This window comes from Melospiza melodia, chromosome 5, assembly GCF_035770615.1.
Source record: "Melospiza melodia melodia isolate bMelMel2 chromosome 5, bMelMel2.pri, whole genome shotgun sequence".
Taxonomy (NCBI): domain Eukaryota; kingdom Metazoa; phylum Chordata; class Aves; order Passeriformes; family Passerellidae; genus Melospiza; species Melospiza melodia.
In genome coordinates, this window is record NC_086198.1 from 15552685 (window position 1) to 15578973 (window position 26289).

Below are 26289 nucleotides of genomic sequence, written 5' to 3' on the forward strand. Positions count from 1 at the left end.
CGTGCCCAGGATGATCCATGGGATGGACAGTGGGTCTCAAGCCAGAAAAGCTCCTGCTACCTGTACCAGAGGGAAGTGGACCCAAAAGTCAGATGCAAGAAAGTCAATGTATAAAAAATTCCCAGCGGTCGCAGTTGGAGCCATCCCACATTCTTCCAGCAGGCAGGGACGTGCACAGCCTCCTCCCTAAGGGGATCAGGGGAAATTCATTGCAAATGGGTGCCCAGCCAAGGAACTATCTCCTCCCATCAGCAGCAACCATAGCCAAACAGATTTAAAAAAAGAAAGATCCAGGTGAGAAGCCTGGAAAGGATTCACAGAAAGTACACAACGTGTCAAGAAAACCTGAGGAATTAAAATTCCCCAAAAGACCAGGCTGTGTCTGGAGGTGAATCAAGGCTGGAGGAAGGTGCTCGTGAATGTCTCCTGCTTAGAGCTGGGAGGTGGGTAGCTCAGCTAGTGACATCCTGTCTCAGAAAAGCTGATGCTGGGCTCTCTCCAAATGTCCCAAACTTACCGCTCCTCCAAGGGCTGCAGAACTGATGTCAGGAGCAGGGCACTCATCTCTGCCTCATGTTGGGGTGGAAAAGTAAAAGAAGCTCGCAACTGGCGAAAAATATTTTTTTTTCCTCAGCAACACTGCCTCTCTCCCAAACTGAATGCCTGTTCCATGTCTAGATGGAGGGAAAGGGGCTGAAGGGAGCTAGGCCATTTCTCCACCTTTCATTGTGCTGCTCCTGCCTCCCATCTGTTGGAGAAACATGTTGGCAGTGCATGCAGCCCTATGCATTTCTAATTCAAACACCAGCAGCAATAAGACCCTGCCAGCCTGCAGTGGCCCTAGCCTTTCACGTGCCAGCTCATCTCTCAATAAAGGAGTTAAATAAATGTTAAACAGAAGGGACAGGTGAATTACCAGGCAGAGGGAGGGAGCTGAAGGGATGTGGAAAGCAAAGCAACCTGGCCCTGACTTTCCCCCCAAGGCCTTGGAGGTGAATTGGGGATTTTCCATTTCATCAGCTTTACAAGGGGTAATTCCCAGTATCATTCCCATGAACAGACCCACCCTGAGCTCCCTCTCATGCCTTCACATCCAAGAGCTGTGCTCCACTACAGCTGCACCACTACACAGGAAAGCCAGGCTGTGTTAGTATCTAATTTAGTAACAGGCAGCTGATCCTGAACTGCCCACAGAGAACAAGCAGTCATTTTTGTTTTGAAAGGGAAAAGCAAAATGGATGCCAAAACTCCCAAAAGATGTGAATTTGAAAGCTCCAGGTTGTCCCTTGCAAAGGAGCATTATGTGAACTTCCCTTGCTCCTGAAGAGAACCAGCCACCTGCTCATCCCTGCTTCCCACTCTAGAGTGTGGTGTTGTTCCCAGGCAAAAAGGCTCTGATGCTTTGGGAGAGGTGGGGATCACAGGACTGTCCCATAGGCACAGAAATCAACTTGGTACAGTGAACTCATTAGAAACATGCACACACGCAGGCAGGAGTTTATTAGTCCACATTTACCATATCAAAAAACCAAAAATCCCCCAAAATAGGGGCAGGTTCCCAGTTCTGCCTGCTCACAAACTAACAGTGCTGAGGATACTAAACATGCCGTGTGCACTCTGACTGCAGTGCAGGCCAGGAGCTGAACGTGCATTCGCAGCTGAGCCTCAAACCTCTCACGTATGAAAGGGCTGTGTACCTTTAGCCACAAGGCAGTCAGGAGCCCTCAGCTGCCTCCAAGACACAGCCAAGGTCAGAGCAGCTGCAGCAGTTTTAATGTGTGCAAGAGGGAGGCCGGCTCAGCAGATGCCAAGTACTGGCAGCACAGCCAGTCCTCCAGTTCAACGCTCCGCTCCGTGTCCACGGCCCTCTCTGCAAACTTCATCATGAGCAGGGCACGCTTCATGTCCACCCAGTTCTGCAGCACCTGGCGCAGGCTTTCCTCGTGGCTATGGGGCTGCTCCACGAGGTCTTTTCGGGGCCCCCAAAGCAGACACTGCAGCATCCGCTTGGCCTCGGTGATCCGCACACGCTTGATGGGATCTGCTTCCAGCAGTAGGTGGGCCAGCTGCTGGAGTCCCCGGGAGTAGATGGACAGGCTGGGCAGAGCAGGGAGGTCCTCAGGGCTGTACTCCTGCTCCCTGAGGTGCACCTTCTCCTCAAAAGGGTTGGGCTGGTGCAGCAGTTCATAGATGAGAATACCAGTCTGAAACTCATCAAACTTCTTGTACTGAGAAGCCGACACAATCTCCGGGGCCAGCCGGGCCTGGCTCTTCTTCAGCTTGGAGTCTCCAGTTCCAGTCTTCTGTTTAGCTTTCAAGAAATTGCTGATGATGAGGCGGGGCAAGTGTTTGTCATCTTTGGCTTTCACACAGCTCATGGGGGGCATGCAGGGCACAAGCAGGAGGTTCTCCAGACAGAGGTCACGATGGATGATGCCATGCTCTTTGAGATGCTCCAAGCCATTGCAGAGCTGGAGGAGCAGGAAGCAAACGCGGCGTTCGTACAGCTCCGGCTTGGCCTGGTGCAGCATCACTGAGTCCCTCACGAAGTCGGCGGTGGTCTGGCTCGGCACCTCGCGGGTGATGACCACCACGCAGTCATGCTCGCTGGCACTGCGGGAAGGATGGAAGCCATCTCCAGCCATGCTTTTCCCCACATCTGAGGCCAGCAGCATGCTGGAGGGGACGGAGGCCACAAAATGCCCACAGTCCTGCTGGATGTTGAAGTGAACTGGCACTGCAGGGCTGCAGTACGAAGCAGCTGCCTTGGACTCCTGGGTTTTACAAATCTGTGAAAAGAGACCAAAAGAAAAGTCTCATCAGCCAGTGTCAGAGACAGGGCAGAGACCAGAAGTTGAGAGGTGGGATGCTAAGCTGTGATTTGCGGATGCTCCGGAAGACAACAGAAGAAGCAAGATGTGCACTGGTTCTTTAAGCACTTTAAATTATCTCCTGATTTGAGGATTGTTTTTGTCCTGCAACAGCCTAACCTTAGCCACCAGCTGTCTGGGCTGCATTTCTGGGCACGCTTCCTTTGCCAGGCAATGCCCAGTAACTGGAGGAAAGGAGGACAGTAGTCCTACCATGAATAACTTCTGAAGATTTTGTTTCACTGCCAACAGAAGCAACATATCTTTTACATCACAGGTATCATTGAGATAAACTCCTGCAACCCAGGAGACGTTCCTGGAGAAAAGCAAAGCTTGTGGCAGAAGACATGCTGTCTCCATCTCTGGGGATAGTTAACACTCCTGGATGAGGCCCCATTCAATGCGAGGCGACTGTGCTCTTTGTGGTGAGGGGTGGACAGAAGCCTCCAGCACTTTCTTCCCACCTTCCTTCTCTGGTCCCAAGCCCTGGAGCCACTTTCACACCCTCCTCAACCATTCCACTTCTGTGTGTCAGCAACTGCTCTCAAGCCCCTGATCAATGGCTGAGGAAAACCAGCAATAAGTTGTACTCCTCAGCATAGGCCAAAAAACCACCAAAGAGAAAATGGGAGCTTACAACAGGCCTAGAAAGAAGTCAAAGTGCAGCAGCAAACTCTAGGGAGAAAAATGCATTTTATAATCTGGATTCTCTTTAACCTACATGACTTCTATCTTCATTTTCTTCCCTATTTTAGCTTTATACTGCATTAGAGACTCAAAGCCAGGCTTATTATAGGAGTATCCATTAGCTTATGGGGCCTCCTGGCATTTCTATTATACTTTTTTCCCCTTTATTTAGTGATGTGCTTATATGTCATCCACAGGAGTAAGCAACAGGCTGAAACTCAGTATAAAAGGTTTGAAAGCCTGGGGCGTGCCAGTGCCAGTCACAGCATGCGTGCAGACCCGACGAGAAATCAATTTTGCCTCCAAGTTAAAATATTCACAAGAATAGAGAGGAGCTGAAGAAAAGGGCTGCTTTTGTATTCCTCTAGCTAGGGTCTGAATCCAGGCATTTACAGATAATTCACTCAGATGAGACAAAACTATGGAGATGGGGCATTTCAAATCCCTATTGTCCTCTCTTCTCTAAACAAAAATACCCTGCCCTGGCTTATTTGTGGAAAGACAAGCTTTGGAGAGTCAGGCAGAATGCAGATGAATGCAGTGGGACCCAGGGTGACGCAGGAGGTCCCCAGATGCAGAGCAGGCCTTCCAGCCCTCTAGCTAGCAAGCCTGCTTGTTCCTCCTCCCAAAGGAAAGTCATGTAAGGCATAGGAAAAGGGGGGGAATTCCTGGCAAGAGAAAAGTCTCTGGAAGAATAACTACAGCCAAACAAATACAGGGAAATCTTCCGCATCCAGCCATTCTTCTTGACTTTGACTGCACCAGAGGCATCCTTCCTGCTGAAAGCTCCAACTAGGAGCCTGGGCTGGCTTAGTCACACACCTCTAGTGGAGAAAGAAGCCAAGGCATGGAGCAGATCTTGGCTTAATTCCTCCAAAGCCATTTCCAAACTGTTTTATACATAGTCATGTCTGTCTGTGCACAGCTCAGACTCTGGCTCCTGTTTCTCAATAGGCTCCTTGGCTCAAGTCTGATCCTCTGCCCATTTTGAGCTCTCCAAGTCTAATTTTAACTACAGGTCTTTGATTTCTTTCATGTCAAAAAAATCTATACCAGAAGCCAGGAGGGGCAGCTAGGGATCAGCCAATTGAATTGTTTCACAATTATTCATTCCCTACTCTGGCTGCCAGAGGGATGGTGGCACACAGGAATCGTATCCATGCACATGGATAAACACACACACAACATCACTATGCTGGCACAGAGCATGGCCTTGCTGCAGTGGCTTTGACTTTGTTAAGCCACTCTGCAGTGTACCTAGGGCACAGAGTAAGCCCACCTCACACATAGGGACACAAGTGCAGTCCTGTCAGGAGGCTGAAATGTGCTGCCTCTGCCTTGGCAGGAATTCATGCACTGCAGCCATAGAGCTGAGCTACTGAACCCCACCTAGCACAGCAGGCAAAAGCAAAGGGGTGGGTGTGCCACAGGGAACTGCAGATTGAAAAGAAGCACAGCAGTTCTTAGGCTTCAGGAAGAAAGTTGTGATGGATTTAGGTATAACACACAAGAAAAGCTGTGGCTCTGAGTGCTGGACTAAGGGTATTGGTGCAAGATCTCATCTAATTCGATTCTGGTTACTTACAGCCCCCCTGTTGGGTTGGCTGTACTTTCTTTAGGATATGAACTGGCTTTTAAGCTACCACTTAACTAGAACATCCCTTAGGGATGTATTAAAACATTCTAAAACAACCCTTGGAGCTCATAATGGTGGAAAGTATTCAGCAGAGATTATTTTCTTTTTTTTTTCTTCCTTAATGCATCTCTGACAGCGCTTTTCTGGGAATTACTTTAGGCTTTGAAAACAACCTGAGGAATAAGCAGCGGTGAGATGTCCCCAGTGTTAAGTCAGAAGGGAAATTAAAATCTCTGTATTCAAGTAGTAACATTGATCAAGAACCCAAAATCCACAGGATGTCCATGGAACTGGTTGGATAAGCTTACTTATCCAGGTTTCAAAGAGCTGAACTATTGCACCTCAAGTTTCCATTTCAAAACATGTATTCCATGGAGTTACAGGAAAATATTTCAGACCTGACCTTACACAGCATGTCTGGGTCAGCCTCACGTTGTTTAATTGGGATCTGCAATATCTTATTGTCTGTAGTTTCAAGATCATATAAGCACTCAGTATCTGGGTCAGAGCTTCCACTTAAAAGGCAGGCAGAGGCAAAAACACTGCCTTTTGAGCAGCCTTTCATCAGTTTGTGTCATCAGAGGCGAATGCCTCTGAGTTTACAGCAGAGTATTTGCACAAAGATGTTTTCAGAGAGAGAAAATGGTTGGGTTTCAGACCCCTTCAGCAATAAGCTAAAACTGACTGGCATTTGTTACAATGAAAACTCCTTCTGCAAATTAACCTTCACAAGCAGTAAGGGGAAAGGGGTAATTTTGGAAGGGGTTTTGCTTGCCTAACTTCACCTGTGAGAAATACAAGCAGAGAAAACCAGACATTGCATGAGACGCCATGTGCTGCTAGTGCACACATCTCCACCCAGAAGATGGAAATAGGCCTGGACACCTCCTGGCTGTGGACTTACCTTCACAGCATAGGTCGTAGAAGGGTCCTTGGAGCAAGTGGCACAGTAATAAATGGCGTCCCCCGAGTCACAGCAGGGCTTGTTGCACGTCAGCTTGAAGAGGGACCAGTTGTTCTCGCTGAAGTGCAGCTCGTTCTTCTGCTCCCGCATGAAGCAGTCCTCGCACTTGGCGACCAGGCGGCGCAGGGACTCGGCGTACAGCGCCCCCAGCTTGCTGTACACCCCCTCCTTGCTGTCCATGTTGCTCAGGAGGTTGTGGAGGCTGGAGGCCGAGGACACCTGACTGGACACGCTGAGCTGCGAGGAGGAGAGGGACTGGAGGGTTCTGCTGGGCCCTGTGCTCTTGGTGGCGCTGGAGCCCCAGTAGCTGCTTCCTTTGGAGCTCTTCTCCAGGGACTCGGAGGAGGAGAAGGCACCAGGGCGTCCCCCCAGGCTGGCTGGGTGGATGAAGGGAGGCTCCTCTCGGAGGCACATATTGCTCTCAGAATGGCTGACATTCAGCCTGGGGCTGGCAGCACCAGCTGCTTTGCCTGAAGATGCCTGTCCCCCAAAAAAGCCATCTGGAGAAGACACGGTTCTGATCACTGTCTTCTTCTGGGGCAGAGGGGGCGGGCAGCTGGGGACAGAGGAGGGACCATCCTCAGCAGAAACAGAAAGGAAAGGGACAGAGGGAAACACTTGGCTCTCAGCTGGAGGGGGTGAGTGGTTCGGCTCAGATGAGTGTCCTAGGAGATAGCAACGCACAAGAAGATGGCGTGAGTGGGCCTTGCAGGCTGAGAGCACAGTCCTTCCCCATATCCCTGACACCCCCAGGGCCCTGGCTGGGAAGAAAAGCAGCAAGCCAAGTTACATCTGAACGCAGTGCACAGTCTTCAGCTATTCACAACTGCAAAGTTTCACTGGAGGGGTTAGGGACTTAATCCAGTTTAATAGAGCAGGTTTGCAAAGCAGGCTGCAACCAGCCATCCAGAGAAATGCACTTCCCCACCCTTGAAACCACTCCCCTGTGAACTGCATATACAGTAGTAAAAAGGTAGTAGAGGGTAAATATTTAAGCTGTGATGTCATCCACAGGGAGGTAAGAACGAAGCACTTGATACAAGGACAATCTTTTAAACACAGCCTCTCTCACCTGGGAGCTGCCACCCAGTGCTTCAGCAGCAGGGCATGATAAGGAGAGAGTGACTCATGGCACATAGCTCCAGCCCTCTAGCTGTACTGGAGCACTCCAAATACATCGACCTTTTCTCTCTGCTTCACACTGGGGAAGGGTTGCTGAGCAAGCCTGGGATTTTGGCAATTTCCATTTTGCTGAAAAAATCTGGCCTTCCCCCCACGGCCTGTTTCCCAGCTTATTCTTTGCTCAGAGGGCAGGCTGGCCCCACTACATAGCACTAACCCCAAGCAGCTCCACATGCCAAGTGCACATGGATTGGGTTGGGATGGCTGGCTCATTTTGGGCAGCCATAGCAGCAGCTTTCCTACTTAAGCCAGAATGGAGATGGGTAATACATTTACATGCCATGTAAGAAGTGGGACATGAAAAAAAAGGACAGAAAGGTGATCTGACATTGAAATAAAGAGCAATAATTTCAGGTCACAGAGACAGAAAAGTGAGGAGTGGAGGAGAAATTAAAAGAAGAGAGACAATAATTCAAGGGAATTTATCCATGCCACTTGAATGAGAAATGGGACTCTGCTAACAGTTCACATGCACGTGTAAACCTTGCAAGGTGAAGGTGGGGTTTTGCTCCAAGCAAATAGCAAATAGTTCAGCAGATAGCAGGATCTATTGCTTTCTTTAAATCTATTTTCCAAAGCTGCAGAGTGGTAGCAAACAACCCTTCCTCCTCACAAAGCTGTTGCTGAGGGTTCAGCTGCCAGCAGGCACTTCCTCACAGTGCCTTTCTGCCTGCCCAGAGGGATGCCCTGGGGCACTTTCCGTGTCAGCCCGCAGAAGGCTCTTGTCTCCTCACAGCCCAAGTGACTCACCAGCAACCACACACAACCTCCAAGGGCAGGGGCTCAGGTCCCTGAGCTCCCAGCCCATCCTGGCACGTCACTTGCAGGTTTGCACCAGCTGTGCTAGAGTAGCAATCCCTGTTAGCTGCTCCACCACCTGAGAGCACATGAGGTGAGGGCAGATCCCCTGGTTCTCAGCTACCAGAGTGGATGTTGGCACCATCTGGCCCTATCCCTCCTCACCAGACTGTGACCAGCACTGGTCAATTTCACTCCTCCAGTGCCAAGGCCCTCTGTGTGCACCTCCTGTAATCTCTCCCATCACACCAACATCACTGAGAGATACCTCAGGAATGAGCAGCACTGATTTCAGCTTCTGCACGTTTGTCTCCCATGCAAAGCTGTTTCAACAGCCCATTTCTGTGCTTAGAAACAGCTCTGTAGGAAACATGAATCAGCACATGTCTCTTTTGCCCCAGTGCCTGCGTGCTGAGCTATCTGACTCCTGTTGGACCCTTGCCCCAGGTGTGTGCCTGCATTGTACACCCAGTTGCCCAGCAAGTGACTGCTCTGCAGTTTCAGCTAAGAAATACCTGCCTTAACAATTGAGATTTATGTCCCAAGCTTTAGAGAAAATGCACATGATGCTCTAATGGGTCCACAGGAAAGATTCTCTCCATTAAAACCCTGTCAAAAGCCACAGGCAGGGATCATTCAGCATGGCACCTCTTGCCACGCCACTTCCATCCACAGGGCTTTAAAAGAGGATAGAGCCAAGAGAAATTCTTCAGTGTGCAGTCCATGAGTACCTGACCAGAGGCATCTCTGCCAGGACATGCAGCTGAATCCCTGTTTCAAGAGACAAGATTTACTTGAGAGAGTAACAAACGTCAGCACTGGAATCTTTGGCAACCGGCGCACATGCCTAGCCACAAATGCCAAACTGCTCTAAAGTTTTTTTTATATGCTGCTGGGCTCTGCCCCAAGCAGAGGGTAATGAATTAACCCCTTTCACAACTCTCCTAACAGTGCTCTGCACCTTCAGCATGGAGGCCTTCTGCGTGTCAAGGGCGTAAAAGCTCCCCTCCAGTTCATATTTTAACATCTGACAGCATAGCCAATTAATTTGAGCTCACCTCACTCAGTGACTGACTGCAGAGCTTCTTGTTTGCATCAGCAAGACAAGCTGCATTTGAGTGTTCATTTAAAACTCATCTTCCCCATGATGAGTTTAAACAGTTGCTTCTGTTAGTGAAGGCAGAGAAATCCTCTTGTTCCTATCATTTTTGACAGCAAAATGCTTCTGTGCCTAGCAAGTAAAGATCCAACATATGTGAGTTTTTCTTACCCCTGTACAATTTCCTGGCAAGGTCTCACTCTCAGACTCCCAAGTTAGTGGTGGAAAAACAGTTTCCAGAGCTCTGGCTCTTAATTTTATTGCTGCACATTGTTGCTCTTGGAAAGAGAGAACTTCCACTACATGAAGGTCGCTCTTGCTAAGGAAATACTTTCTGAGCTGCTGAACACGTTAGTGCATGTCTAAGTTACACACTGATGAAAAAAGTGACTTCATAGTAAGTATTTTTTAATCTCAGTTAAACGAGTGCAGGCAGATTTTTTCCCCTTAAGAAATAACTGGGAACACAATGAGAGGGAGAGATCATGTCTAGCACAAAACTCCTTCTGGTACTTCTCAAATCTATGTAGGACTTTCTATAGCAGGGCTTCTTGAGACAATGTAAAATGCATGAAGCACAAGCAGGATTGTTTCTATATGGAGATTTTATCTAGACCAGAAGAGATCTACTGGGTGAATGATATTGGCACGTGCTGAATAAAAAAGTCTGTGACGTTGGTCTGACTCTGCCACATTCATCTAGAGTGCATCAAGAGGCAGAAGAAGGGTAGGAGAAGTGAGAAGAGGAAGGGTCACTGGGGGAGCTGGGGACTGGACCCTCGTGACCCCTGCCTGAGGACGCTGTCCCATGGGCAGTGGGTCTCAGGTACAACGCCACCTCTCCCACAGGCGGAGGTCACTTACTGCCATCGCTGCCGGTCTGCGTGTCCGAGTCGAGGCTGTCGCTGGAGCCGGCCGTGAAGCTGACGTGGGCACTCCTGAAGGGTGGGCTGAGGCTCTCTGCAGAGCTGTTGCTCACTCTCTCCAACTCAGTGTTACTTGGGTTCATTTTCAGAGCGTGCCTAGAGAGAGGGAAAGAGAAGTCAGGAGACAGATGGCAAAAGGAGACCGTGTCTGCACTTTTGCACGGAGATTCAAGCTGAGAGCAGCCTTAGTTTGGTCTCTGCCTATCCACACACTGCACAGTGTATTATCACACCAAACTACCTCATTCCTGTGCACTTTTCTTCTTTCTCCAGGACCTGGGGAATTGCATCCCACAGACTCTGAGCAGATTACAGGCTTGCAGCCCCCAAGCTGAACTAGCTGTGCTTGATCAGAGAGGGAAAGCCAGTGAGCCAAGAGCATTCAGCCGAAGTCTGCACCTCCTTTACCTAGAACATGTGAGGTCCTGGACCACATTCTATTTTGGCCAGTGCCACTCAGAAGTGGGGACTCACCAGTGTGAGCTTTACCTTCAACAAAGCTCTCAAGGGAAGGAAGTAGCATCACTCCTCCCATTCTACAGAAGGCAAGTTGAGGCTGGGTGTGTGAACCCCATTCCTGCATGACAGAGGCATAGGTAGCAGAAGAGTCCATCATCTCCAACCATGTATCACAGTTAACAACCAACACCTTACAAAAGAAGAAGAGTTTCTGCAGAAAACATGAGTCTGCCAAACTCAGAACCTACCATACGGCTTTTAATGTAAAACCTGCAGTTTTCCATGCAGCTTCTACCTAAAAAAATAAATAAACTAACCATAAACTGGGCTTATAACCGGCTAGGTCATGGTTTAAGTGACCAGTTTAGGCAAGCAGGATTTTTTGCTAAGATAAAGAATTTCCCCTGGATTTTCTTCATGTTTCTGCCTTGGAAAACAACAGAAACTGTTGAAATCAGGCAGCACAGAAGAACATAAATGCTCTTAGCATTGGTACAGTTCCCACTCCGTCAGCCAGAACACAAAGGTTATCAGCCCACATTTTTTAAGCAAAACTGCCAATCTGCTGATAAAATTCAACACATTGATTAAGAATGTAAAAAGGTTAGGAGCAGACTTGTACAGAAGTAAAAGGACTTCCACCAGCTATCTTGCTGGAAGGTATCCGGTGTTTCCTAATCAGACGGCTGAATGGCTGCTGAGAAAGACAAACAAAGACACGCACGACCGTTTTCTTGTGGCACCCTGGTCACATGCATGGGACCCCTCCTCATTCAAAACTCCCAAGCACAGCAGACACACACTTTTATTTGAAGATTGAGAAATGTTTCATTCCCAATCCAGACAAAGCACTTACTCTTGTGTCCACACCACCACATGGAGAGCAGAGTGTATGAGAAGCCCGGAAGAAACTTCTGCCAGACTTCCTCATTTGCCTGAGCAGCCTTGGTCTAAAAATACTCAAGGGCTGATGAAAATAAGGCTGTAAAAACCAGTTCAGGTATACTTCAGCAGAGACACTGGTCTTCCACCAGTGATGAATTTATCACAGCAAGTCTCTTGGGGACAATTTACAAAACTTCACAATGAACTACACAAGTCACAGTTTCAAAAATGAGAGAGAGAAAGAGAGACAGACAGAGAGTTTAAGGGGTTTAGGTCTGCTATGGCTAATGCTGTTGAAAGCAACCAACTGCACTTAAATATTTTTTTTCACTATAAAGATGCAACTTTATCCTATAACTTTCTCAGATGTTTAACACTTAGTAATTTGGGTGGAAAAACCACAAGGGTGCACACCCATGCCAGTACACTGTCTGACCAGGCAAGAATCAAAGAAGCATTTGAACCCATCAGAAAAGAAGATTTAGCAAAATATCCGGTCTTGATTCACAGAGATAAGATGTTTCCTAACACATTCCTTCCCCCAGCCCCCCCCAAAACCTTGGTGCATTTCTGTTTCTTTCCCATCACTAAACACAAACTCGCGGAGCTGCCTTACCATTCCCGCACTCAGGGAGAGATGAGACTTTGCTCGGCGCGGTCCAAGGTCCGCCGTGCCCAGCCACACCTATTCCTCCTCCGAGCAACCTGGGCGCAGCGCCGGTCAGAGCCGTGCTGGCTGCTGCCCTGGCTGTGCTGTGCTCAGCGTGGCTGAAGGCAGATGCAGAGAGAGCCCCGTTTCCTCCCCGCACCGCCGTGACTGATGCAAAGCGCAGTTCCTGAATGGGCGCACCGAAATAGAAATTGTTTGCCGCTTAAACGACATCCTGCTCTTGTTTCAGATGTTACAGCCTGGCCAGCTAATACCTCTGGAATTACCTCTGCCTCACATCTCCCTCTTTTCCTATGAGCTGCTTGAAGACCAGGGTGCAGCCTGCACAATCAAAATACCGCTCACTCCACTGAAGAATTACTACCAAAAACTTGCTAGGGTCAAACTCTCCCATTTCAGTAAAATTCCACCCCAAGAGCTGAACAGCTCATTGCTGCAACAGCCTGTGGGATCCTGTTTTACAGCTACCCCAAACATCCCCTGCTTTGCTAGTATTCCTTCCACCTCACCTGAGTGCAAGGGCACAGGTGGCTATTTTCTGCCTTGCCCTTTTCACCAAAGGATATTGGAAATCACCAAAGGGTGTTGGAAATAAAGAGCACAACCCATCTTAAACCCAAAGAAAACACTGGGTTTGTGCCCTGCACCACTGACTTGTAAACATCTGTGGGCTACACTCCTCTTCAGAAAGATGTAACAGTAGTTAATTTACATCAATTTAAAAATGCCTGCTCAGCACCTAAAACATAACCAGCAACTTCAAGAGCAGCACCAGAGCTGTCATCATGTGCCTGTGCATAAAGAACAGGTCACCAGAGTCAGCTCTCTCAATCTAATAACCTAAACCCACAGGATTTCACAGATTTTCAGCTCTCCAACTATTCTGGTAGCTTAAAATACACTTCAATTACTCAACATCCTCTATGCAACAGCCTGGCATATTCAGACAACCCTTCCAGTTCTCTATTTCCAAGCTTTCCCATCATAAACAATTTCATCCAGCTGATTTTCCACATGGTTCTCACAGTCCTGCCGAAAACAATTCAAAATTGAAAAGAGTGGTCTTGTAAAAAAAGCACACCAAAACAAAACAACAAACCCATAGTCTGGAGTTCCCTTAACACTGAAAAGGGACCCGGCTCGCTTCCCTTGTCTAGGGTTGCACCTCTGGCCAGGGCTGGCTTCATCTTTCCTGTGTCTCAGTTTGACCACTAGCCACGTGTATAATTTCACATTTCTCCACAGATCAGGGTCCCACCTAATGCTGCTGCAGGACTCCAGCGTCACCAAGTGCATGCTTTGCACTTCTCAGAGAGACAGTGGAGATGGGCCCCAAAGCTTGGCTCCCCTAAGTGCAGAAGACCCACATGCCTTGGGATCTTGCCCCAGGGATCTCTGGACTTTGGACATACCTTCCTCTTGAATTTCCTGACTGAGATTTGACACGGAGATCTGGTTACCTTCCACAAGTGCAATGGGCAGGTTTTGGGAGCAGGAGGCCCCACAGACAGAAAAGCTGCCAGGCTCCCGCTGGCTCCCTTCCCGCAGCCATCCCACGGGCAGCCTGTTGGCAGCTCTGGAGGATGTGCAAGGCACCTCTGCCCTGCACAGAGCCACTGTCACTCTGCAGTGCCATCACGGGGGTCTCCCAGCCTTGCTGTGCCAGCAGCAGGAGGAGGACACTCCTCCTCAGCACAGATGACAGGACTGAACAGATAACAGAGAAGCTGAGCTTTATAAATCATGTGACAGAGCAACGAGGAGAGGAGAACAGAGAACACACAGAGATCACCACACAGCAAACTGCACTCCAGGAGGTGTTTGGTGATAATGTCAACAAGACACCCCCTCCCAGTATAAAATAATGGAACTAATGCACAGAAGAGAGAAAAGCCAGACTTGCATTACAGCATCAAACACAACATATGGCTAGGCATAATTATTACACAAGAGGAAGCACCATTGTACCATATGCTTGTCTATCATGAAACATGAATAATTATATCTTCCTCCTCTTGCCACTTGCTGTTTCTTTCAGCATCTTTCCCTGGTTGCAGAGGGAAATTAAAACCCAGCATACAGGAGCTTACAACATCTGAAGCTTAGATTTGTACTTATCCTTCCGCTGGCAAATGTGGAGAAACCAAAACTGAGGTGAGGAAAAGAAAGAATTTTGAAGAACTCCTAGCTTTGTTCAGAGCGATACGCTGCTCCTCCCTGTACTAGAGGGTTTTTATGTAGCAAGGGTTAAGTTGAAACAAGGGTTTGGAATCCGGAGAGGCACAGGAAAATTCAGATAGTATACAGAATTAAGATGGTAGGTGAGTCAAAAATTAAATCACTGCATACTCTAATGTGGTAAAGAATCTCAGTTCAATTTTCAACTCTGTGCTTTTTTAAGTGGTAAGACAGGAAACACACAGAAGAGTGAATGACTTTAATTTTAAAAGAAACAAACTCTCCTAAAAGATAAGCTGATAGATGACAACATTTGAAGCCAGTGTGTTTTGTCACTGGGGTACACCCTGACACTGAGCTCCAAGGAGAAATGGGTGCCTCAGGAACAGTAAGAAAAGAGGAATATTCTGCCTCAGATACAGCTGCTGCTCCGTCACAGACTGATTCCTGGCAAGAAAACACAGCACAGCCCCACCAGCCAGCACCACTCCCCAGCAAGGAACAAACCTGGCTCTTTTCCTGGCAATCCCATCCCCAACACCTGGCTCCTCTCCTGTGATGCAATTCCCAGCACTGCAGCTTTTCTGTAACACTCCTGTGCTCTGCTCCCTCCGGCAGCAGCACCAGAACAGGCAATCCTGGCACTCCTTGGGATCTTTCTCCCTGGCTGTGTTCAGCAGTGACAGGTGTGGGGAAGTGCTGTGCTGCACCTTTGCTAACCCATGCCAGCACGCTCAGCAAATTTCAGAAGCTTTTTTTGCCACTGCCTTTTGAAGGTGGCACTAATTGTGATGAAAGTGGCTCAAGATGCAAAACAGCATCACTGTTTTCTTTCTTTAGGAGGCACACAAAATAAATTAGCCATCAAGGTTCTGGAGGCTAGAAGAAACCACGAGGATCATTTAAGCCTGATCCTCTGCATAAGAGAGACATAAATTTCAGCAAAGATTCATTCCTTGTGCCAAGAAACTGAAGGCCATACTAGTGCATTTTACATCAAAGAGCCTTTAAATCATCATTGCACATACATGTCTGGGGTTCCTACTTTCCCTGGTGAGCTTCCCTAGCCAACTACCTTCCCAGCTTTTGGAAGAAGATCAGCCACCATCTTCCCTTTTCAGCCTTTTCCCCCTTGTAATTATACTTATTTGTCATTCTGTTTCTTATCTTTCTTACTTCTTATCTGTCATTCTAGACCAAGCAAACATCAAATATCTGTAATCTTTCAAACAAGCAGAAAAAGAGGATTGTACGAAGAAACAGTTGCAAGAGATCCAGAACAGCTTTATATAGGACCAAAAACAGGCACATATTCATTATTTCCCTTTTCTTGTGACAACTTTTAAGTCCCCCTGAAATTGCTCCTTCTGCCATCCTAAGAGACAACTTACTTCCAAACCAGAGCTTCCTCAGTCTCTGGAAGGAAAGTACCCTGTAAAAAAAAATTCCCTTTTAATTGTTAAAGCCAAGATGAACAAAACAAAATCTACAGACTCACTTTTTCTTTCTCTGCTTTATAACTATTCAAACACACATTTTCCTTAAAATAAGCAATTAATTTGCATTAGGAAAGTCAAACAGGCAAACTTAATTTTCCAGCATGAAATCAAATGCCTTGCTGCAACTTGAGATCTATAAGGAAAAAGGACAGTTGCATGCCTTTCCTGCAGCTGGGATGAACCCTGATCTGCTAAGCCCCCAGTCCAAAGCCTGTGCCACAACCAGGTCTACACTGGCTTCACCTCCATCCCCCAAAGGAGTTTTTGCAGCTGAGCCACCAGGGAATGTCCTGGGCTGAGGGGCTCTCTCTCTGTGTGGGGAGTATGTAAGCCTAACAGAAGGATCAGTGGCTCTTCCATCAGGGACAAGCACATGTTCACAGGCTACCCAGCACCAGGAGAGCCTGGATGTGTCTCAGAGTCATCTTTGTGATTCTGGTTCTTCAGGTATTTGGCTGCAGCCCAGGATGAACAGAGGGGATGTTCCTCCAGCACCAGGCCATGGCATGAAGCTGCAACACCCAGGGTGACACAATGGCACCATGGTGATTTTGGCAGCTGTGCATGCAGCCATCCCTCCCAGCACCCTGGCTCCTGCATTGACATGCTCACAGCAGCCACTGCTTTGCTTGAGACAAAACCAAGCACCCTCAAAGCAAAGAAACAAAGCAGGCCTTGCAAAACCTGATCAGATCACTCCTTACTGCTCCTCAGCTGGCTGGGCTCCCTGGGCTCCAGCTTCCATAGCTGCAGGCAGGACTAAGCTCTTTTGAGTAAGGTGCCCAGGGCTCAGCCACAGGCATCAAGGCCCTTGGGAGACAAATACCTGTAGCACAACCTGCCCTGCAGCCACAGAGGGTAACCAACACCTAACTCAACCACCTGGCAGGGTTTGCAGCTCTGCCAGAGATCCCAGTCGTGGATGCCACGTGTTCCCTGACCTCAGTTTCCCTGCCTGCTTTCACACAGGCTTTCTAGCACACAGATGCTTTCATCAGGATGACTCAAAAGCAATTGTTAGAACTGGCACAGCCCAATTGCATTAGGAGCATGAAATAGCCCCTCAAAGGGGCAGAAAATGCTCCACACTCCTCTGGTGTCATAACACCACACAGAGAACAAGAGCAATACATCTGTGTGCTCATTTGCTTGTGGATCTTTTGTTTCCTCTGACTCCAACAAGCATGTGGCACCACAGCAGGAAGCCTAGCATTAAGGAGAACTAAAGCCACTTGTTCATCTCTTCTCTTCCCTTGAGAAACCTCATTTGTTCACCTCTTGGCCAATTTAAAACACTAGTTCCCTAGGTTAGCCAATCCCAAAACACATGGAAAATTCACAGTCTCAGCCTGGAGGTCAGTGATGGCTACACATAAGCTTGACCATGGACCCCAAGGCCAAGTTCTCCTCCAAACACCTATCCCTTCTTCTCTTGACTTTTAAATCAAGAGCTGGAGTAAAATCTGTTGTGCAATGCACAGTTTCAAGTAGCAAAACCGCCACACACAATAAAGCAAATATGGGACACCTGCAAAAGGAGAAAGTCCTTCCCTGGTAAATTCAGACAACGTAATTAATGGAGAGAAAAACAAATTTTCTTCCCCCATTTGACCTTTGTTTTATTTATTTTTTCCCTTTTTCCCCCTTTTTTGTCTGGTTATTTTTTTGTTTGGTGATGCACACAGCTGCAGATACTAAATGCACACTAAGTATTGTAAGCCCGAGGTTTTTTTTTAATTGCTTAGTAGGGCTATTTCCTTCCCAGATGAACAGCTCTCCCTCCCTCCCTCACTTTTGTTTGGGGCCTGCAGTTGCCCTGCCTGCAAACCTGACTTGCAGGAAAGCAGAGAGCAGAAGGTTGCCTGAAGCCAGGTGGCTCCCACACATAACAAGCCCACGTCGGGCAAGCTCCAATTACCTGCTTGCAGGCAAGGAGCCCTCCCTGGGAAACTGCAGCTTTGAGAGTTCACCTTGAAAGCAGAAAGTCATTACAGCCAAATTGAAAATGTTGATTTTGGAGGCCCTTGTTATTAGCATCAAGAAAAGTTGCCCATTCCCACCTACAAGAGAAGATTGCAACCAGGTTTTCTATGCTATTCAACATCAAGGAACTGCCAAGACAGAATGAAGCTGACCTGGGAAACACCAGCCATTCCAATCATAGACCTTTTTCTCACTTGAATATCGGGACTTAAGGCCATATCTTGCAGCCCTGGAGGGCTTTTAAAAGTGCACATGACATTCAAACCAAGACTTGAAAAGATCAGACAGCTTTTCAGAGTAAAAAGACAAATAGCTTTTCAGCTGTGCAGCCACTCCCCATGCTCCTGAAAGCCCACCTTTGGACAGAAAAGGAGGAAAAAAGAATGGGAAGCACCATCCAGTCAATGAACTCCTGCAGCAACCCTCCCAATTGCAAAGGGTTAACAGAGCACCATGCACACGCTCACAGGGCTGTACCTAGACTGCTTTTTCGGCGGCGGTGGCGGCGGTGCAAACTCCACACCATTGCTCTTGTCTTTAGGGAAATCAAAGGAGAAGGAAGAAGATTTGGTCATTCCAGTCTGGCCCTCCAGTATCGGGCTGTCATCCACAAAGTCGGCACCAGCTCTTCCACTCTCAGCTCCTCCTGTCCACGAGTGGTTTGAGACCTCTGGCTCCTCCTCCTGCTCCTCCTCCTCCTCTATTCGGCCCTGCTTGGTCCACGTTGGGTTATAGTATTTCTGCTTCCTGTCATAGGATGAGCCTGCCAGGCCTCTACTGGACTCCTCCACAGAGACCCCATTCCCATGAGTGCAGGGGGAAGGGGTCACCCCAAAGGCACCTGTATCAGTACAGCTCCTTGGGAGCAGCTGAGCACCAGCTCCATCATGGCTGTTGTCATCACCAAACCTTCCCACGTGGGAGCTGACGGGGGGCACACGGCTCCCCTCGCTGCCTGGCTGGCTGTTTTTGGACATCTTTGGGGGGATGGCTGGACTCTCAGTAAGTGAGGTCTTGACAGGAGCTGCCAGATGAAATCTTGTGCTGTTTTCACATCCAGATGCTTGAAAAATCTGTCCAGACTCAATAGCAGGTGATGAAGTCCCAAAATCAGGGTGGGAAGTGGGGCTGATACATGGCCACTGCACTCCTACTGCTGAGTCAGGGCTGCTGAGGAATATTGTCTTGTGATCATCCTCAGTGTGTGCTGTCATTATAGTTATCTTTGCTGCCACCTGGCCAGTGGAGTCCTGGTGCTCCTTCTCACCTCCCAAAGCCCAGCCACCATCCCTCCACAACCCATCAGCTTTCTCCTTGGCAGTGCCGTGGGCCAGCTTCTCCGCTTTTGCCTGGCTGCCAACAGCCTTCAGCTGTGCCTTCCTCCTCTTGGTGCTCTCGGCATAGATGGGATCACCGTGGGCTGGCTCGGCGAGGCGAGGGCGCTGCGGCTCCACCAGAGCCTGCTGAGGGATGCTTGAGCCCTCAGCACGGGGGCCGCCAGTGACAGAGGGCTCCCCGGGGAGAGGCAACTCCTCATCCTCCCGGGACAAAGCAAGGGCAGCCGCCTTGCAGCTCCCCGTGGTCTCAGGGAGGGTGGCAGGCTCAGCATGGAGAGCCAGGTTTTTCCTGTCTGAACACAGGGCATAGGGAAGAGGATCACTCTGGTCTTTCGTGATGCAGAAGGCCACGTTCACAGCTCTGCGCTCCTCTTCGCTGAACTTGACTGCCCGGCCACTTGGCCTTGGAATCTCGGGAGCATCCCGCTGCCTCCACCCGCTGGGAGTGGGACTCTCTTTCTCACACTGTGCAGCCTTTTCCTCTGTGCAACAGGGCTCCCATGGGACGGGGTGCTCTTTGTGGCAGTTTGTGATTGAACAGTACTCGCCCCCTTCGCTTTCCAAGATGGAGGAGATGTGACCACAGTCACGCCCTGAAGGGATTGCCGCTCCTTCTCTGGCTTGGGGAGAAGTGTTTCTGCTGGAGTTAGTGGTGCTCCTGTCCCCCAAGGCAGATGGATTAGTGCAGGGGACCTGATGAGGCAGGGCAAACTTGTCTTTAGCTCTGTCCTCCTGCTTGCCCACCTCACCCACAAGCACCAGGCTGTGGACGGAGACGTTTCTCTCCACTCGACTCTCCAGGCCACGCAGACCCACCATGGAGTAGCTGGGAGGACAGCAAGACAAGCAGTCGCTGGGCTGGTTGTGAAGGAAAGGTTTTCTCACACCACCATTGCCAAAATTGTCAAGGCAGATGCGCTGTGCATCTCCTGATTTCAGGAGGAGTTGCTTGCCAGAAATCATGCCCCAACTGACCTGCATGGGTCAAAGATACAAATTCCCTGTCAGAACATGCATATGCAAAAGAAAAGACAAATAAAATTTAAGCAAACCACAAATTGCAAAAACAAAAGCCCAGCTCTGCAGAACAGCACTCTGGAATTCTCCATCTATTTTGCTGTGCTCACCTCACCACTAATTTCCACAAAGCTTTCCAGGTAAAACTACACTTGTTGTATTTCCTGGACCATTTGTAATCCTTGCATTACCAACAATGGTAATGCACTGGAATAAGACATTCCCCTTTCTCTTCCTATGGGTTTGCTGCCAGAAACATGTCCAACCTGTCATCCTATCTGTGAATCACTGTGCAATTAAAGATTCAGAGAGCAAAGGAATATTTGCACCTCTCTCTGCTTATTTTCATTTCACACTGCTCCAGAGTGTGTGGCTCCAGAACACAGACACAGACTATCATGGGTTACCCTGGGATAGCAGCTTAGCCATGCTCAGAAGTAGGGATGGGGGGGGGCAGGCATGCCAAATCTGCATGCACAGATCAAACACCACCAACAATGGCAGCTCACACTGTGTGCCCTTCACCCCTTAGGAGAAAAGAAAGGGACAGCAATGAGAAGCTAAGAGAGCTGTGAGCCCTGACTGTGCTCTGGGGCATGGGGAAATAGGAGCACACCTCTGCCACAGGCAGTGGGGCAGCAGCCTGTGCGTCACCCTGCTGAGGCACTGCTGGTATCAACTGGTCAGGGCGAGGAGCTGCACCCACAGGGCATTACTGCTCTGGCAGAGATTGGTAGGAAGGAGTAGGAAGGCAGGGCACTTTCTTCCTCACCCACAAAGACCACGGATCCAGTTAGCACTGACTGCAACCAGACAAGACATCTTTTCAGTAAAACTTCCCAGAAAAATAACCCGCATCCTCATTTTAAAACCGGAAGTTCCTAAACAAACAATGTATTTTTAAGCTCCTCTGCACATGGCTTGTGAGCAACAGCTCATTCAGCTTCACCCAAAGATACACTGAGAAACCAATATATGCCTTAAAATCCTGAGTCAAGACCAGAAGGAAAAACAAAGGGAAGGAAGCATTTGTAACAGATATTCCTAGCACTCTGAGTATAGGTAAGTAACGGGAAGTCATGCTTTGACTGGATTAATCATTACCTGTGACAGATCTGCGTTCATATTCACATCCGCCCACGCGTCAGAAACATCCGAGTTTATCATTGTTGGCTTCACAGCAATTGTTGGCTTTGAGAAGGGGGAAGTAGTTATACCTTCGTCTTCCAACACGAGGCTCTCGGGCTTGGTCCTAGCTCCATCCGGGAGCACGCCACAAGCTCCCACGTCCGGGGGTGTTTGCAGCCGATGGGAACTCTTCGGGTTGAAGCAGTTTTTGCAGGAGCCGGGCTTCCAAACGTGTTCCACAAAGTCACTGCACGCAGACATCTTCAAATCCTCGTGGGTCAGACTGAGCAGACTGAGAGCCCACTGCGTCTTCTGCACTGCCCTCCACTGCTCATTTTGCATTTGCTCCTGAGCCACTCGAAAGGATCACCTAGACATCTGGAAAAGCACAACACTGTCTGATTAGCTTGATTATGCCCTCAGACTGGAAGATTTTTAATAGGATAGGTGATAATTACACTTACTATGCATTCATCACAAAGGCATATTGTTTACAAGGCTTTTTTCACAGCTTAGCTAAAGCCCACACAATCACTTGAAAAGTCTCAACTTCTAAGCATAGCTCCGTAATAGAGAAGACATCAAGCGAGCAGCATTCCTATGTGATTTAATTCCCTGCTTAATCAGCATGTATAACCAGCCTCGTGCAAGATTTAGATCAAGGGTAAAGAAAAGGGGTCTTGGAAATAGCTGTTCACAGCCCCACAAGCAGAGCCAGTCAGGAAAAATTTCTTCTCCAAAGGGGCATCCTCTCTCTGGAAAATAAAAAGGCCTGGAGACACAAGGACCAGAATCAGAGACTGTGTAACCAAGGGGACCAGCAACAACCTTCCTTCACCCAGAAGCACCACTGTGATTACTGCCGTGGTACACAAAGGCTTCTCTCCCACCCAGTGAAAGGCAATCAGCAGGGCTGGGGCTGGCACTGATTTGAGCAAGTGTCTGGCAGAATGCTCTTATCTCGTTTGCCAAGAGCCACAAATAACAGTGTCAGCTCGCTGAAACGATTCATTGTCTGCAAGGGGAGAAACGTTTTGCTCTTGGATTACTTACAGACAAGGATTCCTTCCCATCTTCCTTCCCCAGGAGGGAAATGCCCCAGGAACAAGACATTCCTGCTGTATTCCTGTGTCCCTGTCCCCGCCACCCCCCTCCCGGCCAGGTCTGATTGCACTCTAGCCAGTAGAACTAAACCTGGAACCAAGAACTTTGGAGACACTTCCGAGGAGGACTCCCACAAAGCTCAGCAGATTACGAAAGAAGATCAGACAGAGAATGCAGCCGGCTGCTGTGGGTGCCAGGACGCACAATTTCCCCACGCGGCTACAGAGAGTCCTTCCTCATCTAACCAAGTTTAGGTCATCACCCCCTGGCCAAGTGATCACAAGGCAAACTGAGGCCCCTTTCCTGAGGGTCTCCAAGCGAACAGGCACTTTTGCACTCCAATCCTGGAGGCACATGAACGAAATTTACCAGCCTGATCCTTAAGCACTTCCTCCACATAGGCATAGCGGAACACCACCAGAGCTATGCACACTTTTGCAATTGCATGCACCCCTAAGCCAGCTTGCACTGCAGTAAAGATTCTTGCCTCTGGGCTCAGAGATGCCCTGGCCAGCCCCTCTAACAGCCACCCACACTACATGGCACAAAGAAAGACAACTCATAAGAGCCTGGGTGGGACAAAGTGAAGGGGAAGAGAGCCACTGACCCACAAGCATCTCTGAATTCAAGTGGCACCTATGGGAAGGGTGTCTTTGATCGGCCAAACCATTAGCACCTGCAGACTCCTCCTGTCTGGCAGGCTAATAAATTAGGGTCTGCTTCTTAAAAAAGCACGGGAAAAAGGAAGTATCAGTGGGATTCACCAAGCAGATTGCCATGTGTCTTTTTTTAGGGAAGACACTGTTATAGACAGGCTTTTTCATGGACTTCATAGAGTCTGAATTAACCAAAGGGCAGCGAATCACTCTCAGGCATATTCCATCACCTTCAATGAGGTTAATGGTATTTGCAGAGAAAACAGCTTTAAAAATATTTAATCCTTTGTTTCCTTTTAGATCTAGCACGCAATGTCCAGCATCACCCGAAGTTGAACAAGTGTCCTGATGAGAGCCAGCAAATTAAAAAGAAAAATCAGAGGGAGGGAAGCAGGCACCGAAGCCAGAAAAAACTCTTCACTTCTGGTTTAACATTCGGCGCTGCCAAATGCCTGTTAAAGACCAGGGTTTCCCTGTCTGCGGCCGTCATTTCTCGCTGCCCGGATCGCGGGGCGGGCCCGTGTCCTCACGCCGGCCGGGCACCGGGACCCACCCGCACCGACCCACGCGGCGCCGCGCGGGGAAGCAGGCCGGGATCGGCGAGAGATGAGGGACCGAAAGCCAGCACCTGGCTCTGTCCCCGGGCAAGCCCCAAGCCAGCACCTGGGTCTGAGGCATTCCCGAAGCCGCCGCGCGTCCCGGGGCACCGGCGAGCACCCGCAGGAACGGCTCCCTGTTCCCTAGGACAGAGATCCCGGGCTGCGGCGCAAGGATGCTCCGGCGCAAAGAAAAGCCCCAAGCCCCCAGCCCAAGCAGCTCTGGCTGCCAGACGGACCCTCCGGGCGCCGGGCGCCAACCAGGACCGGGAAAAGTTTACCGGGGAGAGCCCGCCGGGGCTCCCGGGGTGGGCGGCGATGCGGGTCGGGAGCGGAGCGCGCCCCGAGCCGGCTGCACACCCCCGAGCCGGCTACCGACCCCCGCCCCGGCCCTCCGCCCGCATGCTCGGTGGGCAGCGGCACAGCGGCACAGCCCCGCCGCCCCGGCCCCCGGGCAGCCCCGCCCCGGCCCCGAGTGGCGACGCCGGGGTCCCTCCCAGCCCGGCTTTGTCCCGGGGGGCGGAGGCCCGGTGCCCGCCCGGCAGCAGCTCCCCGCTCACCAGGCTCCCGCGGCGGCGGCAGCTCCGCTCGGCTCCGCGCCGCGCCCGCCTCGGCCGCCGCCGCCACCGGCGAGTGGCGAGCGGGGCCCCGCGTGGGCCGGGGGGCAGCGGCCGCCCCGCCCCGGCCCGCCCCGGCCCCGCCCCTCGGGCACGGCGTGGGCACGGCCCGGGCGGGAGCGGCGCCCCCCGCGCGTCCCCGCTCCGCACAAAGCGCTCTGCCCGCGCCCCGCCCGCAGCCGCGTCCCCGCTGCGCCCCCGCCCCGGCAGCGCTCCCGCAGACCGGCTCTGCCTCAGGCACATCCCCGCGGGAATCCGCCCCCGGGGCAGGCAGACACCGATCCCATAGGGTCCTACCGCGAACCCACCTCGCAGCCCGACACCAGCCTTGAAGACGGTAGGGATCCAGCTGGAGGGCACTGGGCGCCAGAGAGTTCAGAGGGTTCACCCATCTTCACTCATCAGCTTTCCAGACAACAACATGGTGAAGTTCGTCTCGAAGGGATGCTGTGGAAAGGAGAGAAGTTTGCCGTAACTGAAATCAGGATTTGACCTCACTGTGCAAAAACTGCAGACAGCATCTCAGGAAAATGTCAAACCTCTGCTGGTGTGGGAGGCTGGGCTTCATTAAAAGGGAACAGGATGAGATTTTGTTCACTGTAGTGTCTATGCTTTAGGGCAGGCTGGAAAAGGAGTAGTCTTCACTTACCCCGGTACTTGTTCTGTGGTGAGTAGTTTTGAGCATCTAAATTCTTCAAAACTAGGGAAAACCAAAACAGTTCTCCCCCTGCCCTGGTCAGGGCCTTAGTTCAGTTCCTTGCTTAAGTCACCGCTCCTTTAGTGCAACAAAGCATTCCTAGTCTCATACATAATAGTGGATTAAAAAGGCAAATAGGCTTGCATAATGGAGAATCCCAGCCCCAAATAACAAAACAGAAACTGGAGATATGCACAGCACTTATAGAAAAAAAATCTTTCTCAGGAACCAAACATCCCAGTAAATTCTTCCCCTTCAGGGAATTTTGGCAGTAGCACAGTTTGCAAACATCCTGGCTGGCTGGTCTTTTGCAGTTGTGGCTGTCTGCTCATGTGCTCTCTCTCCTTTTTTGATCAGTTATTAAAACAGTCCAGAGACCCCAGAACTCCTCCACTTAATTTGCTGTATTGCCATGAAGACATCTGCTTAACAATCTCCCGCTTCTTCTTTCAAGCAACCACTCACAGTCAATTTACTGCATCTTTTTGTGTGTGGGATCCAGCACACCTATTTGTATGAGTAAATTATCTCTCAGAAATGCCTCACCATGACAGAAACCTCTCTCCTAGCACAGATCAGCTCATCTGTGTGAGGGGGAAATGAGCTGGGAAAACAAATGGCCCAAATTTCTGACATTTTCTCTATTTTAGAAAGTTTGGAGGAAAGAACCCAGCTCTAACCAGCACAGATGAGGTTATGGCTGCATGGCTGGCTAATCCTGGAGGGTGGTAAACTTCTTCAAATTCAAGTATCTGAATTTTATACCTGAAACTTTAAAAACGGCCTCCACTCTTTTCAATAAGAGCACTATAATTTTCACAGCCAGCCTTCTTAGTGAAGAGTCTAGGACAGCTTTAAGAAGAAAAACCAGATTTAAAATTCATGCTATGTTCACACTGGAACAGCACTGAAGTGAGTGAATTCTCCTGAGATGTTTACCCCAAGTAGGAAATCTTTTCCCATGCCAGAGGCCTTGGGATTACAGGATAATTAAAGTTTCTTTTTTCTAATGAAGTCAGCCTGTTAATGCCCAGAGATTTCAGTAGAAAATTGAACAACCTCTAGTTTTTATAAAACAATTATTCCGTAAGGTCTGAGACCATGGATTTTACGTGTCTGTAAGGCCACATGGTTTCCTCAGTACAGTATTCATCATTGTCCAGTTTTGGTATTTTCTCAATGTCCAAGAGAACTGGCAGAAAAGAAGCCCTCTCAAGTGGAAAGCAGTACACAATGCCTGCTAAGACATGACTACATATCCTAGCCAGCCATATGTCTCCCAGTGTATTGTTTTCCAGAAC

At 49.5% G+C, this 26289-nt stretch overlaps 1 protein-coding gene across 2 annotated transcripts; it reads right to left on the reverse strand.

The window, feature by feature from the left end:
- Positions 1–1465: 1465 nt before the first annotated feature.
- On the reverse strand, positions 1466–24621 carry PRAG1 (PEAK1 related, kinase-activating pseudokinase 1). Of its 2 annotated transcripts, none has more exons than XM_063156386.1 (6): positions 24600–24621; positions 21295–21696; positions 18314–20148; positions 10101–10258; positions 6098–6822; positions 1466–2789 (listed from the first exon to the last, which is right to left on the reverse strand). In XM_063156386.1, the coding sequence occupies exons 2-6, from the start codon at positions 21658–21660 to the stop codon at positions 1752–1754; spliced, it is 4122 nt and encodes a 1373-aa protein (XP_063012456.1). In that variant the 5' UTR covers positions 21661–21696; positions 24600–24621; the 3' UTR covers positions 1466–1751. The 2 variants fall into 2 exon arrangements, with proteins under 2 accessions (XP_063012456.1, XP_063012458.1); XM_063156388.1 differs by lacking the exon at positions 24600–24621 and adding an exon at positions 24235–24279.
- Positions 24622–26289: the final 1668 nt, after the last annotated feature.

Excerpts from the sequence above, each read along its gene's own strand:
- PRAG1 (XM_063156386.1), bottom strand. The coding sequence starts at position 21,660 with ATGCAAAATGAGCAGTGGAGGGCAGTGCAGAAGACGCAGTGGGCTCTC. Across the intron at positions 10,259-18,313 it reads CCGCCGAAAAAGCAGTCTAG|GCACGCTCTGAAAATGAACC; the intron begins GTACAGCCCTGT and ends CCCTCTCTCTAG. Across the intron at positions 2,790-6,097 it reads CTACGACCTATGCTGTGAAG|ATTTGTAAAACCCAGGAGTC; the intron begins GTAAGTCCACAG and ends CTCTTTTCACAG.